Source organism: Heliconius melpomene, chromosome 21 (genome assembly GCF_056956725.1).
Source record: "Heliconius melpomene rosina isolate 202511_hmr_F chromosome 21, ASM5695672v1, whole genome shotgun sequence".
NCBI classification, from domain to species: domain Eukaryota; kingdom Metazoa; phylum Arthropoda; class Insecta; order Lepidoptera; family Nymphalidae; genus Heliconius; species Heliconius melpomene.
This window is the reverse complement of record NC_140409.1, coordinates 7,301,470-7,329,462: the sequence shown is the minus strand read 5'-3', so window position 1 is coordinate 7,329,462 and position 27,993 is coordinate 7,301,470. Positions and strand designations below refer to the sequence as shown.

Sequence of the window (27,993 nt, the reverse complement as noted above, 5' to 3'; positions counted from 1 at the left end):
TCTGCCGGGCTTAAGCAGTGCCGCGTTCAAATTTCGAACAGTTGAATGCGTATTGTCACTGTTTGGCGGTGAAATTTACCGCCACGCGACGTTGCCAGTTCGCGCTGGTTCAGGACTTGGGAGGTAATTCAGTTATGATATTTTAGGCTCTACTTAAGGAAGGTGTTGTTGTAGAGCTTTTCCTTTTTTTATGTTTATTTTTTTGTTTCATATTAAATATTATTATTATATTTAATATTCAAATGTGAATAAATGTTTATATTATATTGCTTAGTTATAGGTTCATTAAATACTATAAAGTCACAATAAATACACTCTATTAGATATAAATGTGGTAATAGTAGAGCTCAAAAGATTTGAATTATTTACCATAAATTTACAGTTTCAATAAAACGATTAAGCTACGGGTGCATCACATTTCAGTGAAATATTTGGATGTACAAATGGTGCGCTGTTAAATCTATACCTAGATAGATAATTAGACTCTAGATTCTAGAATAACAAGATTTTACGCAACCGACCGATTATGGTTATGTTAGTACCTGTAATAAATACTCACTACAAACGAAAGTAAGAACTGAGGAATTCATAGTTTATATCTCTTTCATTTCCTTTTCTTTTACATCGTAGTTAATTTAATTTATTATTATTGGAGATTCTACATCGCCTGGCTTAATATTATTTTTATTTATTAAAAAAAACAACGAATCAACCAATAGATGTATTTTATTATCTAAGTTATATTGTCTCAACTTTTTTTGCAGCTTGTACTCACACTGTTTACAAGATAGGTGTACGCCTAAGTATTTAGTGCCTTCATAGGTACCTGAGTATACTTAATTGTGTAAGGTATTCAAGAAGTGTAATTGCTTAACACTTATGGGTTCATTAATTACTTGTAGTATTCGTGTTCGTTTGTCAATAGAATTACAATTACGATGTGTGTATCGATAATGTTTATCGATACTAATTATTTGTGGTACATCACTAGTTATGAATGAATGTATGAATGGGATCGACTGGTTTCGCTATTTCCTGTCTAAAGCTTGTATCGTTTTTAATTAATGATCACTGTCAACTGTCAGTGATTTAGATTTTATATATCAACTAGCGACCCGTTCGCGGCTTCGCCCGCTTAAACTATAGAATTATTTACTAATCTGTTCTAATAATATTTTCATTTTAAATACATTATTGTATATGTACATTGAAAACTAAAATATTAGCCAATCCAATTCGTTTTTTTTTTTTTTGAAAATAAAAAAAAATCAATCGATATACATATTTGCATTACTTTTTTTTATTTGTGAACCGATTAAAACGAAACAAACACAGACAGTTAAAAAATATAAAGAACCTGAAGCAATAGTTATATTACATTGATAAACGTCCCCAATAATAATTTTTCTCATACATTTTCCACATACAGACAGCGACATCAACGACAATTTTATATAAATTGGTGGCTGAATAAGAATTAATCAATTTGTTGAACTTACGTTTAAGAAATATTTTTTATCAATAAATTTTAGGTATGCTAGAAGGACGACAACGACTGCAGGGTAGGCAAATGGAACCTAGTGTTAAGGCACTTCGTTCTTCATTTTCCTCTGTATTCTGTAGACATTGCATGTTGAGTAGGAACTCAACGCCGCGCTTTGCCTCGACACCATACTTCTACTACTCTCTCTCTTCTACTCGACATGTTAAATGTCATTTAATCGACTGAGAATCGAATCCACAACCTGTTGCGATCACAGTCACACCTTGCAACCGATGCACCACGACTGACATGTATTTTATATTTTAATCTTTGCTGGCTATACATAAGTACAACAGTTCGATTGTCGACACCCAAAATTTGGCTTATTATATTTGACATACTTTACTTATTCTGCTATAGGTACCTAAAAAAATATCTATAAATATAACCATCCTGTATACGTATAAATTATTCAAAATGTTAATATCTCTAGCTACGTATGGAAAGACAAAAATGATTACACAAATAAACTGTCTTTTTCTGTGATTTTCTTTAAAACTATAATTAAAAAGCTAAACACTTTACAATTTTTGTGAAATATGAAAATGTATAACAGTATATTTTCATATTTACAACTATTATATTCTATTCATACACGATATAGCAATATGCAATATTCAATCTATATAATAAAATTTCTATTTTCCCATACATAGAGCAACCTTCGCAATATTACGTTTGCTTAAAATGCTCAATTCCGTAGAAGCAACTGTAATTCAACTGTAACATTTTTATACGTTCCCGTAGTAAGTTATTTTTAACTTAAATTTCATTGTTTATAAACTATTTTTTTATCAAAATTAATATTCATTTATTTTTTCCTAAATTATTTAATAGATACACTATTAAAAATGTGACACAGATAAAAAAAATAGTTATAAATAAGAAATATAATTAACATTGTGTTAACTTATGTTATTATTAACTCATTTAACCTACGTTTTACTAAAAGTGCTGTCAAATATGCCTCAAAATAAGCTTTATTTATACTAACAATTGCCGATTACACTCGGTGCATACCTATGTATATTTAGTGTAAATTAAAATTAATGCAGCTTTAAGAGTACGTTAAAATCAACATTTCTTGAACACAAAATATATTACTGGCTGTGATATTTCTGATAATGACTTCAAAACAAGTTTTTCTTTAGATTCATTAGAAAATAAATGAAAAGTTATTTCAAGTATAAGAAGTGGATGGTTCAGAAGCAAACTTCTTAATAGGATATTTTTTAATTACCTACTTGTGTGTATGTGTGTGTGATATGTAACCGATATTTACCGTTTTGCTACATAATTATACTAGTGGACCCGAACGCGGCTACGCCCGCTTGAACTATACGAATATTTATTAAATATATTTATGAAATTATTTTCAGTTTTCAATAGACAGACGCGATTAAGCAAGCTCATTTAGGGGGAGGTTTTCTAACAACAAACTTTGCAAATTGTTGCTTAGCAACGGTCGCATAGCGACGGTTGTTATTAACATGGCGGAATAAATTGTGAATCCTATGTTCATCCCGAGATCCTCAAGTATCTCTATATGAGTATTTTATCGCAATTAAATTAGCGGTTTGGCCCTGATTGCGTAAAAGACAGACAGACAGACAGAGTTACTTTCGAATTTATAATATAGGTATGGATGTCGCATTATTTTCCATTACTCTATCATTAGATAACTGTAGGTACTTGGGATACATTTTTTATTAGATAACCCGTCATTTAATTATATGAAGCCGGTCGTGGAGCAAACTGACTGTAAACGCAACAGGTTGTGGGTTCGATTTACACTCGGGGAAATGAGATATTTAATATTTTCATTTCTTCGCTCTGGTGTCGAGACAAAGCGCGGCGTTGAGTTTTGCCACTTAACTCGCAATGTATGCAGAATTCAGTGGAAAATGAGGAACGGAGCACATTAGTTTCTTTTTCTCTGAACCTGAGCGGTTTCCGATGACATATCTTATTTTATTACATTCATAACACCGTAACAACGAATATTATAACTACCAATAAGAATTTCATAATTCTAAATTACGTTAAAAAGTATTCCTGCGTCTTAATGATTAAATAACTGCCCTTAAGAAGCATTCATATAAATGAATCCTTCTCAGGATATCCTGTTGGCAGTTTTTTGTACATTCTTGTTTTAGATAATTATTTTCAATGAATCGCATTTATTTTAACATAACTATAACCTAATATTCGTATATTTATTCATTAACTGCCTTATTTGTATGGGTGTGGATAATAGAATAGATAGTTATTATGCGCGAAGAAATTTTTTTTTTGAATTTTCTGTTTTTTAAATTTAGTAGGCAATTTCAGTTAGTACCTATAGGTATATAAATATTCCTAAAATAAAAATTCTATGTTTTCTTCTAATCAATTATTATCATTTCAGTACAAGGATTTTCAAAATCGGTTCAGTAATTTTTGAGATGATGCATTCAGTAATTAAAGTAATTAATACTTACTTAGAAATTAAATAATAATTTATTGTTTTTTTTTTTGCGAAAACTGTATTGAATACCAGGAAAAATACAAAAAGCTGTATGTAGAATACAAAAATTAAATAATTTGTATCTAAAAATTACAAATTAACAGACCGACCGCCCAAAGTTCTACTAAGTGTTTTTTCACTCCTGTTATTAAATATTACTGAATCCAATTGATGTTTTTTTAAAATCCTTTTTCTATATTATTTGATATTCGAAAATGTTCAACTATCATGTAATTTTGCTTCTTTACGTTACTCATTTTAACTTAAATTATCTTTATAGCGTTCGCGTTATACGTTCAACGTTTAAAAGAACTCCATAATGTTCCTCTAAAACCGATGAAAATGTAGACAGAACTTTGAAAAGACTACTCGTGAAGGGTTATGCCCTTTCGAAAACCATCAGATTTTCTTAGGAACAAATGCTATGTGACTTTAAGCTACGAAGGGTGTGGCATAGGGTGGCAAGGAGGCTACATGAAGCCGCCCAAAGGGGTCGTAGCTTTTTTCCCCTCGTTCGAGATACGATTGCATTGCAGTTGCAAATTTTGCCTTCGAATATTGTGTATTTTTGACGAAGAAGTGCTTTTTTGTCATAATGAATAAATAATACAAGTGAAACTATTGTTATTCGTAATTGTTTAATGGTTGGATAAGCAAGCTCCTTCTAGGTACGTACGAATTGTTGCCTTTATTGGTTTCTATGTATTAGAGTAAAAATATAATTGCCAATAAAAAATTTTTAAGTGCTATTTACTTTCTGAAGCCAAAATCAAGAAAAGGGAAGAGAAGAATTTTTAAAGAAGTCATTTAAAGCAAAAAGTTTCCAAACGAAACTAGATTCCTTTAGAATTTTTTCGTTACTATCGTGTGTTACATAAAGCAAAAATAAGTTTGTACTCATGGAATGATCCCAACAAAAAATCTTATATAATTCTTACAAAAAATATAAACAACTACAAATTAAAATTTAATTCTGTCGTAGTAATAAATAGTAAAATTTCATTAATATATTAAAATATTCTATTTAAAGTAATTTCTTTTCGGCTTCGTTTCCTGTTTGCACTAAGTAGATATTACTCCATTTCTTTGGCAGTCGGGTGAATTGATCATATATTTCCAATCTCTGTTTGTTGCATATAAGTTTGTTTCAAGCTTCTTTTGCTCAGAATAACATTGGAAATACCAATGTAGGCGTGGTATGTTTTCATCCAGTCAACTTCTCGAAGCCAACATAAAAATCAAATCTCAAAGCAAAGTAGTTTAAAAAAATATTGTATTTTGAAATAGTAGTGTAAATTATAAGGTTATATAATTGGTCTGCAATAAATGTTCCATTTATTGCTCTTAATTTTAAAACCTTGGTAGAATACCCTTATCGAAACTAACAGCCATCATAAAACTATTTATAGTTTTAGGTTAAAAACGCAATTTCCGATAAAAGGCTTCGAAGTATATTGTTGCTGATAAGATAAGAGTTGGATACAAATTACCAAAATGAGTTATTTAATAAGAATGCTATAAATATTTACGTAGTGATAAGCCACTGTATGTGTAGATATAATTACGTTTTCCTGTTGTAAGTACATAATTATATAGAAAATGTTTCAATATGCTAGATCGTTTCAATGTAGGTATGTAAAATCCAAAAAGAATAACTTATTGACACTAAAGTTTCATTCTCATACCGGAGAATAAATTATATTTATTTCCTAGCTGTGGCAAGATAAAATGCTATAAAAGCGTGAACTTAAAAAAAAATTACATTAAAATTATGAATTTTCACAGATATTTTTATACTTATATTTGAAAAAATATTTAAACTTCTATATATATTAGGATTTCCTTAAATAATATACAATCGATCCGGAGCATTAATTTAGAATCCTGTGTCATTATTATTATTAAATGTTTTATAATTGGAAAATATTTAATTTTATAATAATATCGTCCGATGCTCGGAAATATGGTCTAGTCTAATTGGTATTTTGTATGTATTTTTTACATATTTTTTGAAATATAATTTTGCCTGATTATAAGGGATATTATAACTAGGGTATACAAAAAAAATGTTTAATCGCAAGTCAAACTCGGCCACCGAGGGTTCCGTAATAATTTCATAATTGTATGTACACAGGAATAAAAATAAATCAGCTTCACGCTGTATCCCGCAAACAGCAGGGTAGGCAGAGGGAACCTAGTGCTAAGACACTCCGTTCCCAACTTTCCGCCGAAATAAAGAAGAAGAAACGATAAATGACTACTGAAATTCCAAATCACTAATTAGGTATACTTAGATCAGAAGCCAGATAATAATGATTTATATTTTGACTGATGATTAACTACCATTAAATTTTACGCGACATTGATAAAGTAAACTAAGCTTTATTTTTATTCTAAGTAAAAGTCATAAATGAAGGGATTTTACCTCCAATTTACGACGTTATGTATATAAAAAAAAAATACTTACGTAATTTTAATTTAATTGAACAGCATAAAATAATAAATCTTTAAAGTATTAATAATAATTATTTAATTCTTAAAATAATATTAATATAATATGTAGGTATAACAATTGCTCAGACATTTTTCTATAAATTTCAATAAATATTTTCATAGTATGTACTACTATGAAAATGGTCTCGTAAGTCCAAGTAAAATTGCGGACGGCCACTAGTTACAAATAGTCTCGGCGATCTGCATTCTAGCTAATCGTAATTTGATATAGCAAAGTGCAATCGACTGCTTACTTTCATAAACAATTGCCGATACCTTCGGCTGTCTGTCAGTATGTACCTAATGATAGCATTAATATAATAAATAAATATCTGCCGACAATGTTTGTAACTTAATAATAAAATATTTTTAAAAATAATTCTATTCAAGAAAAATTCTAAAGTTGTGTTTAAATCAAAACATTTGCAAGTGCCGGTATTGCTGTAATTGTATTTCTACAGATGTTAAGTAGGATTGCAGAACCTTGAGTAGATTTTAAGATCTCTACATAATGGAGAAAGTATTTAGTTTTTATTGCTTTATTGCAACTTAGTGTCGTTTTATTTCTTTTTTATTTTAGAATTAAAGATGGTTCTGAAAAAAGCCGAGCCTAGTTTTAAAACTGTAAGCTAATCTACGAGTAAATATATGAAATTTAACACATTTATTAAAACTCCCGAACTATTGGGCACAGTATTTACAATTTCATTAATTTAGTTCGAACGATTAGTACCTAATTGTTATGTCACTCATCAAAAACCTAACCTACTCCTTCATGATCTAGAACCTAGATACTTGGTACTATAGTAGACTATTATGTTTATGCAAAAAAAACCTGAAAGCTGATAATTATTAATAATTAGTATGAAGGAAGTAAAAATAACGTCAAGTTAATTTGTTTACAAAAAGTTATAATACATATATATTATACAAAAATTATCCAAATCGGTTCACCCAGTCAAAAGTTATGAGGTAACAAACATATAAAAAAATCCCCCCCTCTTTTTCTTACAGAAGTCGGTTAAAAGTAAGAAATAAGAATTGTATGAATAGTGGAAAAATGAGAAGAATAGATTACACAAAAAATATCTGCGAAAATAAATGATAGAGTGCTGAGAAGTTTATATATTACAATGAATAAAATTAACAATTTTTATTAAGGACATTCTTTTTCAATGTCTTTTACTATAGATATAGTATTTATACTATATCTAATAAAATAGTAAGCAAATTGTATCTGTACGTTCAATATATTTGCAAAAAGCCCCCTCCCTACATAGGAGGATGTAAAAACAATAATAGAATATTAAAATTTTTGCCTTTGGCAGGGTAAAGGCTATATTTAATTCTGAAATCTGACACAAAGTCTCATGAAGAACCAAAACAGTCCAGCTAAACTGTTATCTATATATATAAAATCAAAAGGTCACTCACTCATCACGAAATCTCAGAAACTACATGTGCTAGAAATCTCAAATTTTGCATAGGAGTTACTTATAGGACGTAGGTGCTCGCTAAGACGGGAATTTGCAATATTCGCCTTCTAAGGGGTTGTTTTTGGGGTCGAAAGTTTGTATGAAACTTCGTTACTACAAATGCTAAAAGTCTCAAATTTTGCATAGACGTCACTAGGACGTAGTCATGGAGACAGAAATTAATATTAACATAGCTCACGCGGGTGAAACCGCGAGCGGGCCGCTAGTCTATATATATAAAAGGACTTGTCCTCACTGACTGAGGTAAGACCGAAGAGGTAACCGCTGTGCGTAGAAACGTGAAATTTGGACAGATGTTTACTTTCGTAATCTGGACATCCACTAAGAAGGGATTTTGAAAAATTTTAACCCTAAAGGGGTGAAATAGGGGTTGAAATTTGTGGAAAAATCTTTAAAACGCCACCGATTATTATAAAATTTGAAATTTACACTCTTAAAAATATTTCATTGAACACATGTTTCGTGGTTTATTAGAATTCACCCTTAAATACGCAAGTGAAGCTGCGCGCGTCCGCTAGTAAATGATAAGATAACACGTTAGAAAAGATGTTCACGAATAGGCATTTTACAATGACATACAAAAATATGATCTGGAAAATCTGATGGAGAACTATAATAGTTGAGCTGAATTGTGGGGAATAATAAAATGCAGTTTTAGCTAAAGTTATTCAATTTATATAATTTTAAATGATAAGTAATTTTACATGAACTCCTCTCAGAGAAATAATTTTGTTTAAATTGTTTTTATTTCGCCTCTCCTGTGAGACAAAATGTTTAAGTAGTGTTTCGAGTTTGAGTGACAAGCGGAAAACGGAATGTCTTGACACTAGGTTCTTTGCCTATTTACGTTGAATTAAAAATAATATATATATATATATATATATGTAGATAAAAAATAATATATACATACTTTTTCAAAAATACAAAATACATGTACCTACCTATATTTTATTTATTATGTAGGAATAGTAGGAAGAGTCGCTAAAGTTAAATTAAATAATATTTAACCAAACATCAGTGAAAAGCTGCTATATAATCTATTATTTCTCATGGGCCAGGTCACCTACCTTTACGAAGCCCCATTGTTATAGAACGTGATGTTCGCACTGGAGTCTCGGCACTTCCATATCTTTATTATTTTTTGTAAACGACGCTTATTAATTATTGAGCTTACTTTAATATTATTTTCTAGTTTACCTACTTCAATAAATAGTATAGACTTAAGTGCTTATTTATTTTAAGCTATTTAAAAAAATGTATTGTGTATGTATTGCAGTCATCGAAAAAACTATTTTTAATCAAAAATGTACTACAAACATAAATATTAAATCTGTTAGAGTTAGAAGTGTTTCAGGGTCTATATTGTGAGTTTATTTTTAATATTCCCATATAAAAGGTAAGTGAATATCGTTCTCGAGACGAGATGAAAACAAGAACTCTCGGCTTCCATTGTCTTCCAATAAAAGGGTCGGACTAGTATAAAACTCTATAGAATCCTATATGTAGGTATCCCATTGTATACTGTTGCTGATTTGTGCTAGTCCACGAGGCACAAGTATAAATTATATGCTAAAGAGGCAGGCGATACCGTTTTATATGGAAAATATAAGTCTGTATTCAAATTTATGGATTTACTTTTTGTTTTCGCTGTATTGAAGAGACACGGAGAGTTTTTGTTTCTTTTTAACGATTCAAAATGCCAGTTTTATTGTGGTAGAGACAAAAAAGAGCTATATTATAAGACAAAATCATCTCTTAAATACAATACCATGTAATTATTTCAAATAATAATTATTAATATGTAAAATACAATACATTAGTGCGTGAAATAATGGAAAGGCTACTCGCGGCGCATCGGCACAAAGTGTGCTGCAAAATCGACTGGTTGTGAGTTCGATCCCCACTCGAGGAAATGCAATATTTATTCAAATTTATATTCTCATTTCTTCGCTCTGGTGTCGAGGCAAAGCGCGACGTTGAGTCTCGCCACTCAACACGTAATGCCTCCAGAAATCGGCAGGAACTGGCGGTCGGAGTGTCTTAACACTAGGTTCCCTCTCTCTATCCTGTTGTGTGCGGGATACAGGATTTATTTATTTATTTTTAATAATCGATTCAAAGATTCAAATATGTATGTATAATGTAATAGGTATCGTGCATAAGGCGTATTGACTATCAACCTAGACGAGCTATGTCTGCTTCAAACGTTGAAGAGAAAATCGTGCAAGCCGAAATGAATCTTGTTATTTGAGACAAAGAGTCCAATCCGGAGAGCAGGACGGAGAACGACAACATGCTTAAAGAGAGAGAGAGTTCGGAGGGGTCGCCTGCTACCCCAGACGAGTGCGCTGGCTGCGGGGGCAGGATACAAGACAGGTAATACTAATAATATAAAATGTAATCTCATTATTCGTTGCCATCAATTTTATTTTAAATTATTAAGAAGTAAACAGAAAATGTGAAATTTTCTTAATATAAAACAATTTTTCTTTTTAATATATAAATATGAATTTACTTACTTTACAATTGCATTATGAAATATTATAATTTCATATTTTATTATGCAGAATTTTTATTGTTATTAATTAAGTACTTGACTTCACCCAATTAGAGACTTTCGTTATGCAATTGGACATCAATCTGTAACTGGCAACCCGATGTGTGTGATTTTAATATTCACTAAAAGGAATAAATTTCCCGCTCTACTAAAACAAAGTACTCGTATATCGTTGAGGGCGAATTCCACCACTCAAGACGCGATGTTTCCATAATTCGGTGGAAGCGGAGAGTGTTTTAACACTAGGCTCCATCCCACGCTGCTATATGCAGGTTAAGCTATAAAAAATATTGTTGCATTTGGATTTTTTATATCAATCCATACAGTAAAACTGTTTTTTATATATAATATTTGATCCTAAACATCACATAGGTACTACTTGCTGGCCGTTGACCGTCAGTGGCATGGCTCCTGCCTCCGCTGCTGTGAATGCCGGCTGCCGCTGGACAGCGAGCTCACATGTTTCTCTAGGGATGGAAATATATACTGTAAGGAAGACTACTACAGGTACTACCATATTTATACAGTATAGGAATAAATATTAGATATAATTATAAACAATGTCAATTTCCTTAACCAAAAACCATTTGATTTCTAGGTTTATCTTGTAATTTAAATTTACGTAACTAAAAAATATGGAATAAATATTTGGAATATTTTCCTGATTAACTACCTGTTAGAATGTTACAAAATTTAAATGCTTGCGCTTTTGTCGATGCGAAGGTAAAAATGTTTTGCGAATGCCCAATAGATCGGCTGTGCGTTATATTTTAATTTCAGATATAACAAAGGAATCTTTTGTTTGAAAAATATAAATTACTTGTGATTTTTTTTTAAGTTTCAACTATTTTATAGGTTAAACGTTAAATCGTGCAATGTTATTGTTATAAAGAGTTGGATCAAAGGTCCAGGGGTTAAGTGTAACTAGGCAGTAGTGTAAATTATTTTTCTGCAAGTAATTCTTTTAGTCTATAATTTTCATCTTATCGTAAATTTAGGAATCACAATAAATTTTAAATTAAGATAAAGGAAAAATAATAATATAGTAAAATTAGATATACAAAGCGGAAGATACTTGTAGATGGATAATATAAAAGGTAGATATAAAATACAAAATATACTAATTCTTACGACGTGATTTTGTCGTAGAATTCAGGTTAAATTCTAATACAGTCAAAGATATTGAAAGTTACAATTATTATCGACTTATTTTTTATTATTTAATAAGCATTACATGCATTCCATTTTTGTTTATATACAATAAATACAGTTATCACAAGGATAACAATAATTTATAAATGACATTAATTAGATAACAATCGAGCTAAACTGTCGAGAACATTGGCTAATGGCGGAAAAAAGGGACACTAAATATTTCAGTCCACAGTGGGCATACCGGCAGTTGTCAGGTGTCAACTGTTGCAATTAAGGGGGCGTTGTTTTCACGTCACTCAAAGGCAACACTCGCTCGGTTCACACACCTGTTCCACTCACTAAATACATTATGCATCTGTCCGGTTGAACACGCGTTTGAACTAAGGCGAAGCGATATAGCAGCATGTTTTATAAAATACTAGTGGACCCGAACGCGGCTACGCCCGCTTGAACTATACGAATATTTATTAAATATATTTATGAAATTATTTTCAGCTTTCAATAGAGAGCAAATCGTTGCTTAGCAACGGTCGTTTAGGGACAGTTGTTATTAACATGGCGGAATAAGTATTTTAATATATTGATATATAACGAAATATTACAAATATGAGAAAAAAAGTATCCTATGTTCATCCCGAGACCCTCAAGTATCTCTATATGAGTATTTTATCACAATTAAATTAGGGGTTTGGCCCTGATTGCGTAAAAGACAGACAGACAGACAGACAGAGTTACTTTCGAATTTATAATATAGGTATGGATGTAGGTATTTCAAATAAGTTTTATATTTATTGGATACTAGAGATTAAAATGCGGCTTCGCTCTTTTAAATTTATTTTTTGTCCTTCCTAATGTCTGTTAAGATATGTGTAGAAACTTTTGTGTTAATCACTACAGTAGTTTTAACGTGAATGCGTAACAAACAAACTTACGTTCACTTTTATATTACACTATTTATAATGTTTCTCGTGCTTTTAATTTTTAATAAATGATAATATAATTAATTCTTCTCATATTACTCATATTGAAACACATTTATTATGATCTAGGTTTACTTCTCGATTACGTGGCGCTCCACGTGTGACTCGTAATCGAGACAGGTTCGATTCTCAGTCGAGGAAATGAAATATTTTATACTTCCATTTTCTTCGTTCTGGTGTCGATGGCGTTGAGTTCCTCCACTCAACGTCCAATACCTAAAGAATAAGTGGCCCTAAAAAAAACTTCTCGATTATTACGATAGACAAATTGAAATAAAATTACAGGTGTGTTTTCGTTATTATCGGAAGCCCCTTATTAAAATTGACACTAGAGTTAACTTGACATTATTTGACAAACATTCCTCCCCCCTGTGGTTTGTTATGCCCTTCGAGTTGAGCATATGGTATAATTATTTTACTTTCAAATAATATGTGAATCATCATACAAGCTAGAAAATATAATAATGACGATGTTATCGCAAATATGGATTCATGTTACGCTATCGACTTTCAAAAATGATATCCCTATTTTCGAATACATTATATTTTAATATTTCTTTTATATTTTTAATATTGAGAATATTATAAAGGTTGTAAAACACATTTGTATATTTTAGAATTAAGGTAAAATTTTCCTAATTTGAAACCATATTTTCAAGAAACAGAATTAAATTAATATATTATATTCATTTTAAAAAATGTGAGTTTTTTTAAATATTAAATCCCGCTATAATAATAATAAAGCTGTTAGCCATATGTTATGCTACAAACATAATCTAAAACTCTTCAACCAAAGTTAGAATTTGTTCCAGACTATTCTGCGTGAAGCGGTGTGCGAGATGCGGGAATGGCATCACGGCGAACGAGCTAGTGATGCGTGCAAGAGACATGGTCTTCCACCTGACCTGCTTCACCTGCGTCGCTTGTGGCACGCTGCTCTCTAAGGGCGACGTGTTCGGCATGAGGAACGGCCTCGTTTACTGCCGCCCCCACTACGACAGCGCTTGTATGGACGACTACTGCGATGAGGATATGAATACGGTTTTCAGGTTGGATGCTCGATTCGAATATTAATATTTCAATAAAAATAAATAAATAATGTCATTTATTTTCGGAACAACACACTTGATATAAAAATATTTATAAAGAAAAATTATAAAAAAAACTAACATAGCGGGATTTGAACCCACTCCTCTTGGTTGGACGGTTTCCCAGAGGCGCGGATTGATATACCGCTACGTTAAAATTTTTGTAACTTTTCTTAACAAGTATTTTTTTTTCACTTGATATAAATTATTAATAGGTGATACAAGGTGAAAACGATAAATATGAAATACTACATAGATATTATATTCCTGTTATATTAATGAAAAAATCAGGTAAAATATTATATCTCTACAATATAGACGTCGGCCTTATATTTCTATGTAAATTCCAAAATTGTCAGTAATTAAAACATAGTAGTTTAATACGATTGCAAATTGACATTTGTCGATTGAGCTTATCAGCTTAATAATATACGAATATTGTAATTAATAGATTATTATAGGAACGTATGAAATTAAATTCAACGTAGGCATGAGGATTTTTTTCACATGTAGTAGGGTCGGCAGTGTTATGACACTTCGTTCGCCATTTTCCGCTTAATTTTGAAGGCATTGCGTTCTGAGTGTTGGAATTCATCGCCAGGTTTTTGCTTTGATGCCCAGAGCAAAGAAATGAAAATTTTAATAAGTAATAATTCTTTCCCCCGAGTGGGGATCGAACCCGCAACCTTCGAATTATAGTAAAATTTTCGTTCGAATTTATTGTTCGAACGTCAGTCGATGGGTACCTACTATTATTTCAGTGAACGTTCAGCTACGTGTTGGCATATCGTACACGATTTATTATCGGTCGCTCCATTTGCTTAACTACTAGTAAATATTTCCATATTAAATAAATCAATAAATAGTTTAGATTTTTTTTTGCTATGTCAGGACTTGGTGTCAACCATGGCAAAAATTATTTTATTCGATAACTTTCAAAACACCGAGAAGCTAATAAAATAATTATAAAAAACAAAGTCAACAAATGCGATAAAATCGATTAAACGTTTGTCTTTTACAATTTTCGTTTTATATAATATACATTCCCCTCAAATCACTCTATGTATTAGTGAAAACAACATCAAAATCCCTTGCATTTTAAACTATGCATATACACTTTGTTTTATACTATATTTCGATTTGTTCTCCTGTACAGATGCCAAGAAATGAATAATGAGGGTGATTCGCCTAATCAATACTTCGCTGGAGGTCCCAGTCAGAAGGGTCGACCGAGGAAGAGAAAACTGCCCCAAGGTTCACCTGAAGACATGCAGGTTCAAACAATGAGGATGGCCAGCACAGCATTAGGTAAGCAAATGGATAGATTAATTAATAATGAACGTTCGCAATGCCGCTCTCTGCGATTTTGTATTTAATGGCGAATTTTATTTAAACTTAAGCTTGCCAGAGTAATGAAAAATTGTCAGTTTTAATTACGTTTGTTATTCTAAGAAATAAGCTTACAAAAGCCACCATTTTATTTTATTCACTTCGGCTCGTTGCCAAGGAATGCCTTTATTTCCACTTCCCTTTGAGTTTGTTTCCTGTGATCTGTCGCACGTACTTACACATACAACTTTTTGTAGCGTTTTTAGATCGTCTTCGAATTATTTCCTGCAACGTGGTCCAATAACATCGGAGGGCCCTCAGACAGCAAAACATAAGACACATTTTCCATTGAACCCCCATATCGCTAAAAATTTCGCAAAAACCTCAGAAGGGAAAGCACGAGGACGAGTCCCCCGCGCGCGTCCCAGATGTCAATTCATCCCGAGTCGGTCGTAATCACAACTAATGAATAGACGACGCGCTCTTCAAACTGTTTTTGTCTCACTTTCGCGTACTGTGGCTTCGTAAGGTGGAGTAGGAAAAACGTGGTTGAATACGTTGGACCCCTCGTGGAGGTCGCTCGTCTGAATTATTCTTTATGGCGTCGAAACGCGAGGCACTCATTGAGGTGAATTCAGGTTGTGACTCCTCGACCCGATTAATCATGACGCTGGTCTGAATGGACTGTGGAACGACACTTCGTTATTTTTCTCGCCCTCCACGTAGAGTTGGGATATATCGATAGTGTTTATGTCTACAGCACTAGCTGCTTGCGAGAGGCAAAGTTTGTTTGCAATAAACGACGTACTTCGAGCTAAGCAAGTTCGATATGCAACAAATAATATTTTCATTTTCTTCTTATATGTATAATAATAAAATATTTGCATTGAAAAGTTTACTGAAGTTGTGCTTGCCAGCTTTTATCAGTGGTTGCTTTTGTCGAAAACTTTATATACATATTTTACAATGTGTAGAATTTTTATATGAAATTTTTCACATAAAATAATTTATTGTTATAAATCATATATTTAATTTCTTTTCTAGTTTATCATCTTCTATATATATAAAATCGAAAGGTCACTCACTCATCACGAAATCTCAGAAACTACAAGTGCTAGGAATCTCAAATTTTGCATAGGAGTTACTTATAGGACGTAGGTGCTCGCTTGGGTTGTTTTTGGGGTCGAAAGTTTGTATGAAACTTCGTTACTACAAATGCTAGGAGTCTCAAATTTGTCATAGACGTCACTAGGACGTAGTCATGGAGACAGAAATTAATAATAACATAGTTCACGCGGGTGAAACCGCGAGCGGGCTGCTAGTTTTCTATAATATTATTAACTTTATCGGTTAGTTTCCTACTAAACAATGGTCTGTGTTGCTCTGTTGGCCAACAGTAGCTAGCACTAGAGTGGAGACCAAGCGCGTGACATCGATAATAGCAACTAAGGACTCTTGAAAACGTTACGTGCCTTATCGATAATTGAAATATTGAACATTGAAAAGTCACTCACTGGAACTTCACATGGACGTATCTTGATTTTAGATCTCCCGAAATCAGATTGGCAAAGTAAGAAGTGCAACTTTTAAATTGTAATAGTATTTTCAAATTATATTATAGAGACCATTCGTGGCGTAGGGTTATAAGTGTGCTACTGTAATCTCGACAGGTTATGGGTTCGATTCCATTCGAGGATATGAAGTATTTAATATTTTTAACCGACTTCAAAAAGAAGGAGGTTATCAATTCGACTGTATTTTTTTTTTCATTTCTTTGCTCTGGTGTCGATGTAAAGCGCCTTTGAGTTCCACTCAACAAGGGGAACGGGGTATCTTAACCCTAGAGTCCCTCTGCGTACCCTGCTCTGTGCGGGATACAGCGTGAAGCTGACAAAAAACAATTCAAAATTATAAAAGTAAGTTGTTACTTTAAACGTTTATCTCGCTTTCGATTAAAATAAGTCGACCTGGTGAGTTCCTAAGATATTGCGGGTATCCAAACTGAAATGTGAAAGTAAGTTATTTTTTAATTAATAAACATCATTAAATATAAAAAAAAAAAACTGAAGCGGCCAGCACGCGGAGTGACATTCTGCTGCTTATCTTATACCCAATCACGAACAAAACTAAGTATGCGTTTAAAATATTATTAAAGGAATTTGTATTTAAACTGTGTGTAATAGAGTTTATTTTTAAATAAACTAAAAAATACTTGTTGTAGTTATCGAATTTTGTGGCGAGCGGCACTTTTATAATGTCAATGTTAGCGGTTTTATAGATATTAGAAAACATAAATAAACTATAAATGTGTCAGTCAGAAACGAAACAGAAACTTTTACTGGGATTTTGTTCTATGACAGGTATGCTAAATAGGAATAGGACAAGTGATATAGTTCATCCATCAGCCTTTTAAGGTCCACAGCTGGACATAGGGCTCCCCCAATGCTCGCCACTCCGTCCGGTCCTGCGCCAGTGTAGTAGTACAGTGTCTAATGTTTCGCAAGTAATATATAGGTAGCTATTATTATAATATAAAAATTATTACAATATAAATAAGCAATTTAGTTATTAATAACTAACTAAGAAAATTATTTATTTAAAATAAAAATCATGTAAAATATCGTTCTGGCCACTTTTTAGGTTTAAAATTTCGAATTGTATGTGTTGTTGTTGCTACGGAAAGCTTTCAACAATTAAAATTATTTTAAACTTTTTTATATACTCAAAACTAAGTATATGATAATTATCACATTTATTAAGTCCATTAAATAAATATGAATCTTCTATAACATGATAAAAAAGAATAACTTTACATATTACATTAAGCATAATATGCTGAGATATTATCTTAGTAATACCATCACGCTTGAGGATAATTAAAAGTTAATGGTTAGGTTAAAAGCCACCAAAACAATTCTTCTAATAAAAACAAAATTTAAACAGTAAACAAGGGAATCGTTTAAAATGGACTGCCCTCAAAAATTGTTTTTATATATGCCCCAATGCATTCACCTGTCGAAGGAAAAAAACTACTTAGCATCCCGGAACTTATAAGTATCTTGTTCGACGATTTATAGTATCATTTAACCTTAATCGGGGTGTATGAGCAATGAAAATTTAAATCAGCTTCACACTTTAACCGCACACAGCAGGTAGGCAGAGGGAACCTAGTGTTGAGACACTCCGTTCCCCACTTTCTGCCCAATTTTGGAGGCATTGTGCGTTGAGGGGCAGAGCTGAAGGCCGCGCTTTGCCTAGACACCAGAGCGAAGAAATGGAAATGTAAACGTAAATAAATATTTCACTTCCTCGAGCGGGGATCGAACCCACAACCGTCGCATTACAGTCACACCCTTGTGCAACGAAATTATATTTAAATCTCAATTTAAACTTTTTAATTTACTTTTCTGTTTTGTCATGTTTACAGTTCACGAGGTCTTGTTTGTATGCGTTATCACGGAAAGTAGAGTCAGAAAAAATACTTTATCAAAATAATCTTCTACACTATCCATCTCTGTAATTTCATCTACCTATGTACTGATATGTACTATATATCTGTTAATTATGAACCAATCATGTGTATAATTTTTGTTTTTTTTAGTCGGTCACATACATTTTTCGCTGCTTTCGGTAAAAGAGGTACAAGAGGCCGGTTGTCAAAAAGCAGTATAAAACCGTTAATCCAAGCAATGGATGCGTCTCACTTGTTGATGTGTACACACGTAATGTACTCGTATATAGTTTATAATGTGTAACAATATATTTTTTTCAATTCAATATTTTTATTCTGATATCAAATAAAAAGTATCGAAAAGTAAATCTCGAGTGGCGAAAGCGAATGCTGACCACAAGACTTCAGGTACGGATTTTAACAACGAAACAGAAATAAGAAAAAAATAGTTTTAACTTTTAAAGTTGTAAGCAAGCACAATCGTTCAAAATCGATTGAATTTGAACGAAATAACTGAAATATCTGCACTTAATAACATCCATGAGGCCAGTAATGGAGCAGGGGCACAAAGTGTGCCTGTAAACGCTACTAGTTGTGAGTTCGATCCCCACTCGAGAAAAATAAATATTTATTTAAATTTATATTTTTCATTTCGTCGCTCTCGTGCTGAGGTAAAGCGCGGTTAAGTTCCACCACCCAACACGCAATGCCTCCAAAATTCGGTGGATCGTGGGAACAGAGTGTCTTAACACTAGGTTCCCTCTGTTTACCGTGTGCGGGATAAAGCGTGAAGATGATTTATTTATATATTCAATCACGTTCATAAAGGTCGTGCTTGTTTTCATTTTTTTACTGTTTCCTTGCGTAAATTATCATAGGTTTTGTGATGACGAATGCCCATCACTTTACTTCACCAATTACATATAGAATTTTATTTATTTATTTATGTTTTATTTTACTAAAGTTCTATGCTAATTATTATCTTCTATTATAATTCACAAAGAAACTAGATAAAGGTAGTTTTTAAAGATAACAAAGTAGAAAAAGGGAGATATAATCATAAAAAAATACTATTAATTTTACAAATACTTAACAAAACATAGATTTTCCCTTAGTGTTTTGCTGTTTTCTTAATTATTATGGTAAGTCTACACATATTAAATTTATTAAAAGCTCTTGTCGTATTAGTTGTCAGTAGTCCACACCTACGACTACTTATTTATTGCTCAATGTGAGCTACTTACAACTTTATTGGTCGAATGTCAGATAGCTGGACGAAGATAAGCGACATTCCGTTGAAACGATGGATTTACTATCGGCGGTCACCAAAAGTACCGACGGAATCAATCTTGAGACATATCTTAACATAATAGTACTCTCAACAGATTTTCACAGTTTGATGTGAGCCTATAACAAATTTTAATTGACATTTTTTTTGGATTATATTAATTATTCTTATATTAGTTCTGTAGAGCCCGTTGTTGTGTGTGCAATGACAGAAACGTGCCATGTTACCTTGACATGAAATGAAACCTAAAAAAGGAAAGAAAAAGGAAAGTAAGACAAGTTTACAATACAAAATAGGATAAAATGCGAAAAATTTAAAAATTATAAGTAATAAGTATAAGGTGCATAAAATTAATTCTAGATATTTCAAACGAAGCAGTTGCAAATGTTGCCAAAGCACGAAATATTGCGACTTTTGGTACTTAAATGTAAATATTAGAATCATTTACTGTCCGTAATTACCACTATGCACAATATTACATACATAAAAACGGATCATTTTTCAAAAATAAGAAAGTTCTGTGCCTCTCAATTTCTCCGTCATTAATTATTTATTTATATTTAATTTATTAAATCAAATTTACTTTATAAATATGAAATATATACTTGTATAACAGCTAATATAAACTAATATCTATACCTAAATGATTCTGTGTATTATTATAAAAGCAAGTATAACACAAGTTATTGAAGGATTTCCTTTGTAATATAAGTTACATAAACGAATATTGTCGAAAATCTGTGTCCCATAATGTTTATTAACTTAGCTTTTCCATTCCCATTATTTTATATGACGATGTTGATGATATTTTCAGTTGTTATCAATGGTAATATAAAAATAATTAAAAGAAATATAACTGTCCATAGTGGATTAAAAATATTTAAATATGAAAATATTATAAATAAAACCATATAACCACATTAAAATATCAATAGTCGCGATCTTATTCGTATCGTAATTTCAGGGTAAGTAATGTTGTCGTAATTTTGGATAGTTTAAAAATTATGTATATAAATATATTTTAATTATTTCTGATCTTTAATCAAACACATATAATCAGCTAAGCTTAAGTGTTAACACACTCCGTTTTCCAATTTCCTCAGAATTTTCGAAGCATTGGGTGTTGAGAGAACATGTAGTACATAATAAATAAAATGGAATTAACTTTTATATGTTATTCCTTTCTGTGCTTGAAAACTTTGCTTATAGATATTACCTGAATACCATTTTAAATTTAAATATAATAAATAAATCAGCTTCACGCTGAATCGCGCAAATAGCAGGGTAGGCAGAGGAAACCTTGTGTTAAAATACTCCGTTGAGTGACGTAACTCAACGCCGCTCGTTGCCTCGACACCAGAGCGAAGAAATGAAAATATAAATGGAAATAAACATTTTATTTCCTCGATTGGGGGTGGAACGCACAACCGTTACGGAACCGTCACACCCGTGTACCGCTAGGACACTACGGCCTCAGAAATTAAATTTAAATAAAGCAATTATTTACAAATTATTAATACATTTTTGTGGTCCAGCTCTAAATTCACCGATAACTACCAAAACATTTGATGAACATAAAACATGTAGATATGTACCTGTTCGAGTGGCAGCTTTCGTTTTACATCAGTATCGTTTTACAAGGTCTACCAAAAACTTTTATTATTGCCTGCATTATAAGTTACAAAATATAGCGATTTAAAATATTTGATGATAGCGTCATGTTTTTTTGTAATAGAGTGAAAGTAAATTTTAAAATATTAATATGAATGTTGTATTTTCTTTATTTTGAAAACGTTTATTATAGTATCTACTTAAATGAAAAAAAAAATATAAAATGGTAGGTTTAACAAAAATGTGCCTTAGTTAGGCTTCTTATAGCAGTCCGATCGACGGCCACAAGACGGGACTTGAACATCGCACTTTTTTCAGGAATACAGTATGTTTTCAAAATTTCAAACAATTCGAAAAAAAAAAACGTTTTACTAACTTGAGCTTCTTCTTACTCGTATTATATACTAGCGGCCCGCTCGCGGTTACACCCGCGTGAACTATTTTATTATTCTGTCTCCATGACTACGTCCTAGTGACGTCTATGCAAAATTTGAGACTCCTAGCATTTGTAGTAAGGAAGTTTCATACAAACTTTCGACCCCAAAAACAACCGCTTAGAAGTCGAATATTGCAAATTCCCGTCTTAGCGAGCACCTACGTCCTATAAGTAACTCCTATGCAAAATTTGAGATGCCTAGCACTTGTAGTTCTGAGTTTTCGTGATGAGTGAGTGACCTTTCGATTTTATATATATTGATGACTTAAGCTTTACTTAAACAATATTTAATATTGGAAAGTTGATATCACATTATTATATTTTTCCTATTATTTCTTCCTCTTATTTCTTAGACAGCGGCGCCTATCTGTGCAATAAAACACGTATTCCCGTATTGCTCCTTTATTTTTATAACCAATCGTTAATATCGAAGGCTTTACGACGGCGATGCTTTATTACTGGTATTTGGAGAGAAAAGGAACGTTTTCAAGTAAAGTCGGTAACATGTTAATTCTGTCAATAAAATCTCGTCGTTTAATGGTGAGAGCAAATGCCCGCGATGGTGAAGTTGTTAGTTTTACGTTAACATTGTACTGGTTTGTTTTGAGTTTGTTATGGAACACCTGATGTATTTCTTTTTTTTTTAAAGCCTCCAGAATTCGGATAATGGTAAACGGAGTGTCTTAACACTAGGCTTGCTCCTTCTACCCTGGTGCATGATATATTATGAATAAATGTAAATCTTACAATAAGTTAGGAAACTATTGTTTTTTTTTCGTTTGTACCTCTTTTCAGCCTCTATAAACAAAAACTCATATGTGATATTATTTTTTTACTTTTAAAATATGTTTAGTATGAAGTGACAAAGAAAATAATAATTTAACTCTACTCCCTAGGAGGCTCCACCTGTATCCACATAAAAAATATAATACGGGAAAAAACTTAACGGAAATATATCTAAGCAATTTTTGATATAGGGCCGTAAATTAACTTAAACAAGGCTTGAAATATTTAATTATAAATAATTAGGTTCCCCTGCATCGGCGCGCATAGCCGCAACCACCCAAGTGTTTGGGGTGAGAAATTAATAAATTAAAACAACCGGGTTGCGCAACCGGCCATCTATAACGCTATCGTACTTATAGATCAAAACTTTCAATTATCTTAACATTTATCATATGTAGTGTGTTTGCTTAGACAGCAATATAAGTGTTGTCAGTTTGTTATTACTATTTTTTACTCTGCCTACCCTGCTGTGTGCGGGATACAGCGTGAAGCGTGATTTTTTTTATATAATATTATGATTTTCCGAAAATTTTAAATGTTATTTTTTGGCCAACATAAATAAATAAATTAGCCTCACGCTTTTTCCCGCACTTAGCCGTATAGTTAGCTGTTAAGTAAAATACTCCGTCCATTTACCGCCGAAAATTCCCCGGGGCTCAACGCCGGACTTTTGCCTTGGTGATATAATAATATTAATAAATAATAATTTATTCCCCCATATGTGGATTGAACCTATTACCGTTGCGCCGTACCCGTGCGCCATGACGGTCTTTGATTAATTGCTTACACCGCCATATAAGCGTGGTCACTTAGTTTTTATTATTTTTATTTAATGTATATAATATTTTAATAGGCCGATAATTTTAAAATGTAATTTTTTCATCAACATAAAACCTCTTTAATAAAATATGTTATTATTTTTGGAATAATATAAAAAAAGTAGTGAGAATCGGACCACTGCAATTTATTTGACCACAACCGGATCTTCAATCAGTAGCAGCATCAATCCGTGGCCTTCCTGTCACGAGATAGAAAAACATAGGATGTGGCTCAGACCGGAGACTTGGACAAGTGTTTTCTTTTTTAATTTTGTTTTATTATTTAGATCTAGATACTGTAGAAGGTAATCTTACTTTTATTGTCTCATCATTTTGAGAATATTTTTTTACGTGTTGTGATTGAGGTGCGTCTATGAAACTTTTAGAGATTATTCTATACTAATACTAGTAGTTTTTAAAATTACACCTGGAATAAAATCTGACTTTTTGGTTAAGACAATATTGAAAATATTGTTTATGATTTCTTTCGTTGAAGTATTCTGTTATAATCTATAAGCTGTTTTTTTTTCCTTGTTGGAACTATGAAATTCCACCGCTAAGGTTTTAATAATTTTCACATTAGCAATCAGCATAGAGTGCTTCGCGGACATACATTATATATTAAAACAGGAACGTAATTTAGTATAATATGTAAATAATACAGTAATTAAGGCAATATTAAAATATTGTTTTATATTTTATTTGGCAAAAAATATATATTTAGGTATATACATATGACGGTTTCTTAGTGTTCTTAAACTACGTAAAAAGTATCAACAACAACACATATAGTACGAATCGTATTATTTAATATACATTCCGTCCTGTTGGCGCCTAAGCTGACGATGTGAATCTCTTTTAGAAATTTTAATTTAAATATCGTGTAGAATAAGATATTTTTTAATTTATGTATTACTAGCGGCCCGCTCGCGGTTTCACCCGCGTGAACTATGTTATTATTAATTTCTGTCTCCATGACGACCTAGTGACGTCTATGCAAAATTTGAGACTCCTAGCATTTGTAGTAACGAAGTTTCATACAAACTTTCAACCCCAAAAACAACCCCTTAGAAGTCGAATATTGCAAATTCCCGTCTTAGCGAGCACCTACGTCCTATAAATAACTCCTATGCAAAATTTGAGATTCCTAGCACATGTAGTTTCTGAGATTTCGTGATGAGTGAGTGACCTTTCCATTTTATATATATAGATTATAGGCCAGTCGTAACTCCGGGAACAAAGGGTGGCTAAACACGACACGACGAGTTGTGGGTTTATTCCCGGAGTGTCTTAACACTAGGTTCCTCTGCCTACACTGCTGTGGGCAGGGTACATCGTGAAGCTGTATTTTTTATATGTATATTATCTTATAGATTTCTAGGAATGTCTTCTTGCATTACACAAACATCCAGCCATAATACGAAAGTGCCTATTTCTTATCAACCATTATTGCTTCTGTTAATACAAACAAAAGCCTTTATACTATAACTACTTCATATATTTTTTAAAAATATGTCCCAAATACATAAAAAACTAAATAATCGATTTACGGTAAAAATAAAACATGAAATCTTGTAAAAAATCCTTGTAAAGGATATCTATTGTTGCGAATATCACAATTCATAAGTATTAGATACTCGTAAATAATTCTCTTTGTTTAATTATTGACAAAGAGGTACATTAATACGCATTTAAATGAAATAATGTCATCAAAATTTATAAACATCAATTTGTTAACAGAAATCCTTCACCGTGGTGATTTATCATCGTCCATGGAGTCCCTGGCATACGACTCCTCCGTGGCTTCCCCCGGAAGTGTCTCCAGCCACACGCAACGGACGAAGCGGATGAGGACAAGCTTTAAACACCACCAATTGCGAACTATGAAATCGTACTTTGCCATCAATCAAAATCCAGATGCAAAAGACTTGAAGCAACTCGCTCAGAAAACTGGACTTTCGAAGAGAGTATTACAGGTTAGTGAAGAACTTTAAAATCTCTATTATTTAAACTGTAAAGCACATACATATTATCTTAATATGTATATCTAATATATTATAATTTTATTTCTATAGTTGCCATAAATGTTTCTTAACTTTAATATATTAAAAATTCAATTTCTTTTTACAAAAAGGTATGGTTCCAAAACGCTCGAGCGAAATGGCGGCGTAATATAATGAGGCAGGAGTCGAATCAACATGGTCCAATGACAAATGGCAATCCAGGTCACTCCGTCAACGGAAGTCTAGTTGGTAACCCTCCACCCAACGTCCCTGGCGCCTTGTTAATAACTGAGTCGCTCCAGCCTATGGATGATATGAGGGTCCACACACCACATCCTATGGCTTTCAATGATATGTACTGACCATTGAAGTAAATATTCAACGAAATTATGGAGCTTTTTTAAAAATATATATTTTGTTTAATTGTTAGGAAAACAATATCACGTATGAATATTGTATAAAAAACAATATTTTTTTTTATACAACATTTTTTGGTGTAATGTTAAAATATATTTTAGAAGTTATTTATTTTTTCTTTTTTTTGTTTCATAATTTTATATGTATGTATAATGGATGTAATTATTTCACATAATATATACTAAATATAACTATAAATATAGTTATGTTTTCAATTTGTTACCAAAATTGTTTTATGAAATAATTTAGATTGTGAGAAAACTGTTTAAAAGAACCATTTAATTTTTATTTAATGGACTTGAATAGATATGCTATGTTTGGAATAGCATATACCTAGACATAATATTTCAATATACTAATTAAATATTACGTTATATTGTATAAAATCTTGTACGTATATAATTAACAAGGTTTTTGTAAGTAAGGTGATACTAGTCAAAGTTTAGCTTTTAACATTAATATGTATGTTAGCATACTATCTTATCCATTATGTTAACACACATAACGTATATGAGAAAGGAGTGTTTTAACACTAGCTTCCTTCTGTCTACCCTGCGCGCGGGAAGTTGATTAAATGATAACATTATACGGTGAATTGAATGAAAATAGTTGACTATATCGTCTATCCCATTTGGTAAAAAGCGTGCGTACGACTGTATATCGAAAAACAATCCTAAAATTTGACCAATGCTCACTAAGTATGACATATTTTTTAGGAAGTAGTAATTTATATTATTTAACTTTAAGAACGTTGTGTCAAATGCATTAGGACCGATATGTGATAGGATATTTTCTTAAATAATTAAATATTAAAAAAATATATGACATTAATGCCAAAAGTAATAGATAAATACACCATCGTACACGGTTCATACATATAATTATAATAAAATCAAATTGATTATAAATACAAGTTAATGCCTCTTCTATCTAAACATATAGGAAACACAGTCTTGATTAATCTATAGTAAATGACAAGATTTACCTACTAATATTTTCAAGGGTAGGAAAATAGAAAGGATGAGCATCCTGTATTTATTTTTATCAATTGCCTGATGTCCACTACATTTTTTTGATTCAGAAATATAGTTGTGAATCCATACTTCATCCATTGTCACATATCAATGAAAGAAATCCAGTTTATTTCGGTGGGTGAGCCTCAAAGAGCACACTTAATCCTCCTCGTTGTTTCTTGTCCGGTGTTAGCAAACGCGACACCCAATTCGATAGTAAAACGATTTTGGTATGCCCAATTTTCGTGTAAAATTGTTAAGATACTATCTTCTAAAATCTTCAAAATGTCAGCTAATTCATGGAACTTCATTTTACTGTCTTTCAAAACATTTTTGTGGGTGGTTTTGTTTTTTTTTAAAGTAACTGCCTTTGGGGGGTCAGAGTACGATCGCGTTTAAATTCTGAAAACCAGTCAGTAACGGTTGTGGAGTCTCCATAATACTTTTACAGTCACTGTTTGCCTTCAATGATATTTTTCCCCATCATATAAATAATGTTTTATATGACAAAGAAGACCATAGCTTTTAAATTAAAGTTCAGCATATCATAAAATGTCACATATTTTCGGAAGAGCAGATTTCAATACTAGCCAAATTTAATATGAATTTGTCAATAATGTTGCCATAAGTGTGTCAGATCGGAAACTTATTGGAACTTACTTATTATGTATGTATATTTTGTTATATATGGCAGAGAAAGAACCTATTGAAAGATGTGTACCTATTCATAAATGAAAATAAAATATTGGACTTATACTTTTAGTTAGAATTCACCATATCTTCTAAATACACATAAATGTTACAATTTCCTGAGGCCGTCATGACGCATGGATACTAGGCTTTGACTGTAACGTGAGGGAACTCGAGGGAATAAATTTATTAATACTCTCCTTTCTTTACTCTAGCAAAAACCCAGTATTGAATTTAACCCACTTTCTATCGAATTTTTGAAACCTACTGCTCTATACAGGGTGAAGCTGATTTATTTTTTTATAATTGTCTAATTTGATAAACACAACCGCC

The 27,993-nt window shown here is 31.9% G+C and overlaps 1 protein-coding gene across 1 annotated transcript; it reads left to right on the top strand.

Annotated features, from left to right (window-relative positions):
• LOC146527092 (LIM/homeobox protein Lhx9-like) lies at positions 1–27,749 on the top strand. Its single transcript, XM_085206287.1, has 7 exons — positions 1–123; positions 10,188–10,414; positions 10,968–11,102; positions 13,543–13,779; positions 14,975–15,126; positions 25,278–25,513; positions 25,672–27,749. Exons 2-7 carry the CDS (start codon positions 10,332–10,334, stop codon positions 25,900–25,902), a joined length of 1,074 nt encoding a protein of 357 aa, XP_085062413.1. The 5' UTR covers positions 1–123; positions 10,188–10,331; the 3' UTR covers positions 25,903–27,749.
• Positions 27,750–27,993: the final 244 nt, after the last annotated feature.